Raw genomic sequence first — 10708 nt, 5'->3', positions numbered from 1 at the left:
AAAAAGTACCTTCATTTGAGTGGAAGTTTTGAATGTTTGCCTGTCCTGTGTTTATTGCATACAAATCATGTTTATAAAGCGTGCCAATAATTCTGGAAGGCTCGGTCTTAAAGGCCACTATAAAAATGTTTCAGATTACTTTTTCCTGATCCAACTAAAAAAAGGTGTAAAAAAGATCTGATCACCTTGAGGTGATCCATTCATTCGTACCCCAAAATGATTTGAGCAGCCTTTAAAAGAATAAAAGTACACTCGTTTTAAATGTTAATCAAATTTAAGTCTAGATTTCCGATAATCTTAGCTTCCATTTTTAATCTTATAGAAAATGTACAACAGGTAAAAGGTCAAAGAGCAACACAGTGAAATAAAGCTGCGTGTACAAACAATGCGACCAATTTCCCATTTTTATTTGCTAAAAGACAAACACCAAAATAAGTCAAATTTGTTATAAAAAAGGTTTCCGATGGGATAAAAAAAAATTTATTTTAAAACATTTCAATATGCTTAAAAAGAATATAGCTTAAGCCAATTGTTCTGTTTCCTTAACCCAGAGATTTCACGAGTCTATTTGCACAATAAAAATGGTGCCAATATAAAATTAGCCCCATCGCCCTGGAAATCTGAAAAATAGAAAGATTAAAATAAACAGTCAAAAGAAAAATTTATGAGAAAGTGAACTTTGGTAGAGGAAACTCTAGAGGACACCTGAGGTAGTAGAGACTGGAATAAAACAGCAACAGACTTGAAATAAAACAAAAAACAAACAAACAAAAAAAGGCAAAAAGGAGGAAGAAAGAAGAAAAACCAAGGGGGAAAAAAAAAAGTACCAAGTGACAAGAAACAGCATTATTTCACAATTTCAGTCCAGCTCTGATCCATAAAAAGGGCAAAAAGTACAACATAAAATACATAACAGCAAAAGAAAGAAAATCAATAAACAAAACATCTTGAAGTACTGAATTACAGGTATGACATTTCAGTAATACTGATTAGCTTTTATGAATTTGAATGAATCTGATCTTTTATCGAGTATATAAAAAGACTAAGAGTGCATAATTTTAAAGCTTTTCATAAAGACATTAAAAAGAAAGTTAAAATAAACCCAAAAGAAAAACAAAATATATGCATTTATGGAAAAAGTGTGGTATAAAAATACAGGAGTCAAGTAAAATAATTTTAGCTACCAAAATTTTCACATATATTTACATCTTAACTCTTCAAGCCTGATCAGCTTGTATCCCACACAAAATGTGCATTAAATACATTTGTTAAAATTTTTTTTTATAAAATTATCTCTTTAAAAATCATTTTTTGACACCCCTTCATTTGATTGGGGGGGGTTTTTGCAATTAAAAAAAAAATATACATATATATTTTGGATTCTCAAAACTGAGCATCATTGTTTAACAGGCTACAAGAACACCACCAACACTTGAAGAGTTACAATTCATACAATTAACTGATTTAAAAATATGCTCAATGTTTCTAATCAAAAACACGAGCTGACTCGTTTTTTTTCGAAAAGAACACCGATGAGAAAGAAAAGGCGCAAGCTCAGTAATATCCCTCCACCATAAACAGCTAACAGCACTTATATTCAGCCTGAGGTGAATCAGAAATGCTCGGCTGGACAAAGAACATTGCTTAAAAACATGCACTGGATCATTTTTAAGAACAAGAAGATCAAAAGTCAACGTTGATTATTAGCATCAGATTGAACAGCACCAAGAAGGTAGTTGAGAAGAAAAAAAAAAAAAAATTCCTGTAAAAAAGTGACACCGTTTACAATGAAGGCCCATGTACATGCTAACATGCTATCACAGAAACCGAAGGAAAGAGAACCACAAATCGATGGTTTTTAACATAACACCACCACAAGTTATAAGTTCAGTGAGGAGGTTCAAAGCAATTTGCTGGTCTCGATATAAAAAATTCCGTCAAATCCAGAAAGCTAATAAATGTATCCTTACAAAATCATATTTGTACATGGGATTTCTGTTGAGATTTAAAAAAAAAAAAGGGGGAGAAAAAAAAAAAAAAGATACATTTAGACATACGGCGTTATAAGCATTCACATTAAGTATTACGCTAGCTGAAATAGCCAAGTTTCTGTTTAGCATCACCTTTCCCTGAAACCCGTTCATGGTGTTTTTACATGTCAAAAAAGAAAAAACACGATGGCCCAACAGTAAAATGCACAAATATTAAGTAACGGTTAAATGCAAAAGATTTAAAAATAAATTCCACCACTTAAAACAAGATTATTACACCTTTACTTAAAAAAAAAAAAAAATCTTGCTCCAGTTACAGAGATTTCATTTTAAAAGCTTTTCAGCACTTTCCTGTGATTGAAATGGCAACAAACAGTGCAGGAAGGAGCAGAGACTTGGTTTAACACAAACAGAACGCAGTGAAGAGACGTGATGTGTTTATAAAGGCACTCGATTGGCTGCTTTTGCATTATGTGCTGAGGCTACAGCAGTAAAAGGCCCAGTGTGTGTGTGTGTGTGTGTGCCAAGCTAGTGCTAATGGTAGTGCGCAGGGGCGACAGCAGTGACGGTGCAGCCCGGACAGGTGCTTCAGTAGTTCCTGGATGCTCAGTGTTACCAATTATGGCGGAAGATTGGGTGTTTGAGGAGCTCGCGTGAGGGTGGCCGGTCAGCAGGCTGCAGCTCCAGACAGCGCAGTGTGACGTCTCTCAGGCCTGGAGAAAGGTGTGGAGGGATGGTGGGTGCTGTGGTAGCACTGGCAATCTGAGGGTGGGAACAGAAACCATAAACAAGACTGCAAAAAAAAAAAAAAAAAAGAGCCCAGGCAAGAAGACTTTATGAAAAGCAGAAGATGAAGCTGAATACATCTGTTCTTAAGGCCCGGTCACACAGCGCTTTACGGCTTTATAACGGCCAAAACCCGTCAAAAAGTGCTCTCCCGTGAAGCAGACGATGTTGTTCGTGTTGATGTCGAAGTTAAGACGTGTTACAGTCGATATACAGACGTGACAGGACGCAGGGGAAAATCGGAACGGCGTCGGACGCGGCAAAAAGTTTTGGACTGCTCAAAACTTTAGACCGCGGACAACCACGGCCGGCACATGTGGTAAAGACGTGCAACACACGTGAAAAACACGTGATAATCAGTGTCCCGGCCGTTATTAAAACTTGGGGAGACGTGGTAAGACGCGAAAGTTTGGCGGTCTATCACGGGCAGAGCACGGTCATCGGACGGGTGTTACGCGTTGGTATCACGGGATATAGCGTGTGTTTAGCGGCTTATCACTGAGAAATGGATTTTTCCGCGTACATAGCACTGTCTAAGCCCATTAAACGACGTCTCAAACAAGTTCTAAATTCGATTGATCACTGTCTAATCACTTCTGCATCACTTCTGATTTGCGGCATGTAAATACCGTAATTTTCTGAGACCTCGGCACTTGCAGTCTAGATGTCAAGGGGTGAACATGAACCCTCAACGCTGTGATGTCCTCATCTTAATGCTCCAGCACCAACAGAACCAACTGATACAGGCTCAACATATCCTTGCTGAGAGAAGAAGAAGAAGAAGGAGGAGGAGGAGGAGGAGGATGGTACGGAACATCTGGGTGCGTGACTGGATTGCGAGGAGACCTCAGCTTGGGCTTTACGACCGTCTCATGGTCGAGCTGCGTAACGAAGATCCAAGAGCCTTTCAGAACTTTATGAGGATGCCTCCTGCGATGTACGATGAAATTGTGCAGAGACTGACACCAGCCTAAGAGATCTGGATCGGCAACTGTGAAGACCAGCCGTGCGCGACCGCTTTTATATGCGCAGCAAGCCGCTCTTCCAACGACGCTGAGCCGCGGTTACCCGTGATTTGGCAGTGCTATGGCAGTGGAGTGCCCGTTTTACGTCCGCGCTCAACACGTGATCGGCAGTGCTACAGACGCGATGAGGCTGTAACACGTCTTAACTTCGACATCAACACGAACAACATCGTCTGCTTCACGGGAGAGCACTTTTTGACGGGTTTTGGCCGTGATAAAGCCGTAAAGCGCTGTGTGACCGGGCCTTTAAACTGAAGAAAATCCCAGGCAGGCCTTGGCTAAAAACGCATGAACACTAAGGATGTATCATTCACAAGCGAGGATCTTTCAGCTGAATACAGAGAGTCAACTCACACTTGAGTCATTTGCTCTTTTTTTCCTTTTCCCCTGGCATTACTACGGCAGTGTAATTGAACTTGAATCAAAATGCATCGATGCAAGTCTCAATTCAGCATCCGAGTTGCACATTAGTGTGAATGATGAGGTGTGAGACTCAGCTGTATGAGGCAGTAGGACAGGGAAGATCTGCTACATTCCCTTTGTTGAGGAGGTACGGGATAAAATAATAATAATAATAATAATAATAATAAAAAAACAAACAAACAAACAAACAAACAAACAAACAAAAAAAACCCTGCACGAGGTCGGTTATCAGGATAAATGGAAAATAATATTTTTAATGATGCACAGCACAATAATATTAATACAGGGATGCTCAGAGGTAAAGATCAGCCATAGCTAGGTAAAGAATCACTGGTTAAAGATAACTAGTCAAAAAGAGCTTTATGTGATTTAGAAAGCAGTTTGGGAGATGGAAGAGTCAGCTCTTACTAGTGAGCTGAGCCAAATGAACCGAGCTGGAATCTCATCTCATCTCATTATCTCTAGCCGCTTTATCCTTCTACAGGGTCGCAGGCAAGCTGGAGCCTATCCCAGCTGACTACGGGCGAAAGGCGGGGTACACCCTGGACAAGTTGCCAGGTCATCACAGGGCTGACACATAGACACAGACACCCATTCACACTCACATTCACACCTACGGTCAATTTAGAGTCACCAGTTAACCTAACCTGCATGTCTTTGGACTGTGGGGGAAACCGGAGCACCCGGAGGAAACCCACGCGGAGAACATGCAAACTCCACACAGAAAGGCCCTCGCCGGCCCCGGGGCTCGAACCCAGGACCTTCTTGCTGTGAGGCGACAGCACTAACCACTACACCACCGTGCCGCCCTCCGAGCTGGAATTTCCATCATAAATGAATTATATTTATTTATGCTATCCACATTTACTGGATATGAGCAATCGCATGCTCTGATTGGCTACTCGACTACTAGAATATCAGCTCATATACCGTGAGTAGAGAAAAACAAAATGGCGGAGCGTGTTGCTGAACCAACCGAGGACAAAATAAAAAACTACTCGAAAACAAAACCCCAAAATACAAAAAGAAGCAACAAAATATGGAATAAAAATATTTGATGGTAAGAACGTATCTTTTTTTTCCCCCAAGAGTTATTATTATAGCAGCATTTTTCACAAACTGCTACTGTCAAGCGGAAATGATTTTGTCAGACGTTTTGTATACAAGTTTTTATTTATTAAATTTGCAAAAAATAAAAATGCTCCGTTTCTCAATATCCAGTGAATGAGTGGAATAACTTTTATTCTATCCACAATCTCATCGTACATGGCTTAAAGCCAACTCGGTGCTACGCACCTCATCAGCTCATGTATGATTCGATTTCGTGGAATAACTTAAATGTTTAGGCACTGCCTAAAAGCAGAGCTCCCAAGGAGTATAAAACGTGTTCGTAAATAATCCCACATTTTTTAAAACCAAATTAAAAAGTAAGCGCTAGATAAAAACCCATCTCTCTTCTGTAAATGAAGATACAAATTTCATTGTTTGATGGTCAACTGCTTGAGAGACGCTGCCTTGCACTTACTATTGGGTTCCCTGTGGTCATACAGACGTTGTATGGTTGCAAACGTCATCAGAAATCAGGTTGACGCATTACCATATTCTCTTAAGTACGGAGCTTTGCTGTGCGTGCTTTGCGTACAGGGAGTTCTGCTACTAGTAGACGCACCTCCTTGTGCTTGACGTTTGTTTTACTCCTGTTAACAGAATCTGCAGTGTCCCAGAGGCCAGAGTTTCTCCTCTGAGCAGCTTTCTTCCACAAAATCCCTCACCAAATATCACAAAAACTATTTTTAACCTCACTTTACTTAAGTCACAGTTTGGATAAAAATCATGGTTACATAATTTAAACTTTCTTCCAAATGTTGGTGTCCGACCAAAACATACTTGGTGTCTTAATTCCTATTTAGTAACCTCTACTTATCCTAATCTAACTAACGCAAGTCTGAGTCCAGTCTCTCCATATTGAAATGGCAGGTGACTGTGTGGAGGTGCGGTGATGATGCTTAGACCATATCAGGTCTGTTGTGCTTCTTTAGGCTTCTCAACGAGACTGTAACCTCACAGCTGTCTAGTATTACTTTGTCTTGAGGTGTACTGTGTACGGTACATACCCAAGTATTCATACATATCCTGAGAACAAAAAACAAACAACAAAACCCTTTGCAAGAATACATAACTGGAATTTTAAATCTATTACATTTTGTGAAATAGCAGGGAAAGTATTGTGCAAATGTAAGGAGACTATACAACCAGCCTTTCAGCTTTACACTACAAATCCATTCTTTACACTTGGGTAGACAAATCAGTTTTGACTTAATGAGATCATTAAAAATTAGGTACCCTATGGGTACGTGTGGCTACCGCTTATAAATAAAATTGTTTTCTGATCCCATGTCCATACAGTAAATATAGCCTATATACACACACGTGTTATCAGTGATACCCGCCTCATCTCTTGTAAGCATCACCAAGCTGTGAGCAGCATCAGGGCTTGTCGTATTTTGGTGACCAATTTTGTTTACTGCGTTTTGTTCAAAATACAGTGCTGTGAACTATATTTTCAAAATAGTAAGAAAGCACTTGCTCATGAATTGTCTTAGAAGCATTATTTAGTACTAATGAGCACATTTTGTTTCACAAGTGTAGTGTAAAGACTAAAATCCCCTGAAGGAGCCGATTTATTCCCACATGGGACTTTTGTAATTGCAAACCAAACAGAACGCTCAAAAGATTCCAACATTGTCTTCGCTGCCTTCTCGAGTTTTTGCTGAACGGCTGGAATTCTTGGCGTAAACATCTGCCAAAAAGCTAAAAACACCTTGCAAAAGCTTTCATTTGACCTTTCAGAAGGACCCAACAAAAGCTGTGATGATCAAAAGTAAAATTTTCTTAAAATAAACACCACTTACTCGATATCGAATCAGCAGCCTTGGCGAACCACGAGGTGAATGTCGTTTATCTTTTTATCTGCCGATTATCTTCCGATATTACGAAGTTATAACGAGGTTTCTCTTATTTCGTTTCTGGTTCTGAAGTTTATCAAGAAGTAGAACGGGTAATCGAACTTGATCAGGATAAGTGCTGATTGGTTACCAAGTTTCGCTATTGTTACACTCGTTCTTGTGTACCTTTGATAACGCGAGATCAACTGTTCGTATCGCGAGATCACGATTCGCCGTTCTGGTGATTGCAATGCTTATGCGCATTTGTTACGCTCATTCTTACAACACGATGACATAGTGGCTTCGCCTCTATGAGGCAGTAGCCACAAAATCTGAAAAGCTATATACATACAGCCACCCACATCTTCAAATCCTGGAGTCCGATGTGCAAAAATGGAAGACGTACATTTTTGCACCTTACTTATGGCCCTTTTCCACTACCCTTTTTCAGCTCGCTTCAGCTCACTTCAGCCCGACACGGCTCGCGTTTCGACTATCTAAGAACAGCACGACTCAGCTCGCTTCAGCCCTGCTCAGCCCCCAAAACTCGCACGGTTTTGGAGTGGGGCTGAAGCGAGCCAAACCGAGCTGAGTGAGGCTAGGGGTGTGAGCAGACACTCCCCTGTGCACTGATTGGTGAGGAGGAGTGTCCTCACATGCCCACACACGCCCCGCGAGCACGCTGGGATCTGTAAACACTGTAAACCCGGAAGAAGGAGAATTACGAATTATGAGAATTATGAAGCCTTATGCACCTCGCCTCATCTATACGCTCTTGCCAGTATCTGTTGGCGTTGTCGGTGACAACAAGCCACAGCACCAAGACCAGCAACACTAACGACACCATGTCCTCCATGTTTATTGTTTACTATCCGGGTCGTGAGACTACCGCTTAAAAGATCACTGATGTCACTGTTTGCGCCACCTAACGACATCACCTGACGTCCACCCACTTTCGCTAACTCCACCCAATGTGTCCACCCACTTCCAGCCAGCACGGTTCAGCGCGGTTGTAGTCGAAATGCAACTCCAATAGCCCCACTCAGCTCGACTCAGCCCAACTCAGCACGGCACGGCTCAGCCCAACTCAGCCGCGTTGGTAGTGGAAAAGCGGCATTAGTGTTTGCTGTAAACCTCACCTTAAATATAAGTGCCAGGTGGTTGGAGTGTTTCTCTGCATTCCATGGTGGCTTGGCACAGGACATCTCGATGATGGCACAGCCCACACTCCACACGTCACAGCTACGGCCATACTGCTGCCCTCTCAGCACCTGCAGCAGCAGCAGCACAGGACACCGCACAGAAAAGTCAGCTGCTGGTTTCAAAGGGTTTCCACATCTATAACCAAAACTATAATCTGTATTATTGTTCTTCAATAATCCGGATCTGGCTAGTTTCTTCACCTCAGGCTTGTGTATACTGTACATTTTTCTGGCCTGGACATTAGCTCCACCTCAAGTCTAAACTGAGCCTCTTTCCCAAAAAGGCAACCAACAAGGCTTTAGTTTCAACAGAGAGGGTGGAGTTGTTTTGGGAAAGACAAAGCCGGTCAAGTGTCGGCAAGTAGCAAACGGCTCTAAAAACTATATAATCTCCTTCTTTAAGTTGCTACGTCGGTATTTTTCTGTATATCCACGTTGTAAAATGGTTACAACATAAAAATACGTCTTCACTGTTTGGGCCAGTCAAAGCCTTTGACATATAACAGTAATAAATAAAAGCCCATACATCTAGACTATTTATACGATAGCCATATAGGACAATAATGATTTTCAGCAGAATCGCTCCATTTTGTTCAAGTTGTTGCAATGATTGCACTTCCAGGTGTTAGACTCATTTTGATGGAACAAGAGCAGATGAGAGAGAGAGAAAAAGATTTTATTAAAAACCAAACTCACTCAGGACACCGTCATTTATTTATATTTTTGTCTGGAGCTCAGGTTACTGAAGTACAACCTATTTTAGGATGAAATACGACTTACTGCGGTATTGGTTTTAGACAGTGCCAAGCCCTGATATACAAAAAAGTGTGTGTTAATGCAAAATCGGAGTTTTAAAACCCCCACTGTCAGACTAGTTTTTGCAACCTCAGTTCGAGTCGTTTCATTCATCCTCTTCAAGCACTGTGAGATAAAACTTTGAAGAATCTGTTGTATGTTTATACCCTGTCCACACTAGGGATTTTGTACCGATACGAAACTACTTTCGTACCCCAACACCTGTCCACACTAGCAACTATACCGGTACTGTAGCGGTATAACTGTATCGGTACGAAACCCACAAATGTATGGGTTTCGTACCGGTACAGTAGCGCTTCGCTGTAGTGTGGACAGATGAAGCGGCTCTGTATCGATACAAATATAATGCACATGCGAAAACGAAACGACCGTGGAGCGACATGGAGCAAAGAAAAGGGGGTAGAAAGGGAGAGGGAGGGGGAAAGAGGGAGGAAGAAAGGAGGAAGGGGGAAAAGGGAGAGAAAGGAAGGGGAAGAGAAGGAAAGAGGGAGAAAGGGAGGGGGAGAAAGGGAGATTCGTTTTCTGTTTCTTTCTCAACTGCCTCGCGCGTCTTATACGATTCGACTGAATAAATGACCAACAGAAATACAGACTGTACATTGACAACATAAAGCACACACACACACACACACACACACACACACACACACACACACACGTTGCTTCATCCGCCATATTCTCGGAAGTAAGTTACTCGGTAACCACGGAAACATTTCGCGCACGCACATTTCAACTACCGTGAAAGAAAACCGCAAACATTTCTCGCTAGTGTGGACAGATGCACTAAACTGTACCAGTATACTTTGTATTGATACAGTTATACCACTATCGTACCGGTATATATGTGAACACAGCAATAGTCTGTACCAGGAAAATAATAGGAGAAGGGTGTTTTTTTTTTTTTGGGAGGACGGGGGTAACTGTTCAGCATCAAGTGGCTTGAGTAATGAAGCTTACTGCCAAGAAGGAGGCAAGTCCTGCTGAACTGCCTCCTAATTAAACAAAGTCTGCACCCACAATGAAAACAAAACCTTAAGATGCAGGCCATTGTAGCCACCGCTAAAGGACTACAATTTCCTTTCATTTGGAGTGATTGAGAAATCTAAATGCTCTCTGGCCAGATTCTCCAGACGGCCACGTGAAGCTGATTTGCCACACAGAGCGCTCACTGGACTCGACTGCAGCTTTGTCGGGCCATTTATATCATCGATGTTAAAAAGGCAGTTTGGCTTGTGCCTCTCTGTGGGCATTCTCGGACATTCTATTCACATAAAAATTACGTCTTTAGACTAGGGCTGTCAATCAATTTAAATATTTAATCGTGATTAATCGCATTATTGTTCAAAGTTAAGTCACAATTAATTGCAAATTAATCAGATTTTTATCTGCTCTAAATGTACTTTAAAGGGATACTTTTCAACTTTCTGGGGAGCGGGAATTGACAAATATGCTTGCTTTATGCAAATGTATATGGCCAGATCAGGAAGGATAAGGCTGGACACAGCAAAATTATTTTTGTG

At 41.3% G+C, this 10708-nt stretch overlaps 1 protein-coding gene across 1 annotated transcript in view; it reads right to left on the bottom strand.

Moving 5' to 3' along the window:
* Window positions 1-413: 413 nt before the first annotated feature.
* The window catches only part of map3k1 (mitogen-activated protein kinase kinase kinase 1, E3 ubiquitin protein ligase), an 81328-nt gene continuing 71033 nt past the window's right edge, over window positions 414-10708 (bottom strand). The window contains exons 19-20 of the mRNA XM_060908113.1: window positions 8310-8441; window positions 414-2753 (exon numbers count right to left, since the gene is read on the bottom strand). Of these exons, the coding sequence (XP_060764096.1) occupies window positions 2604-2753; window positions 8310-8441 (282 nt within the window). The 3' untranslated portion in view covers window positions 414-2603. The remainder of the gene's footprint in view (window positions 2754-8309; window positions 8442-10708) is intronic.

Source organism: Neoarius graeffei, chromosome 25 (assembly GCF_027579695.1).
Source record: "Neoarius graeffei isolate fNeoGra1 chromosome 25, fNeoGra1.pri, whole genome shotgun sequence".
Classification (NCBI taxonomy): Eukaryota; Metazoa; Chordata; class Actinopteri; order Siluriformes; family Ariidae; genus Neoarius; species Neoarius graeffei.
This window is presented reverse-complemented; position numbering and strand designations above follow the sequence as displayed.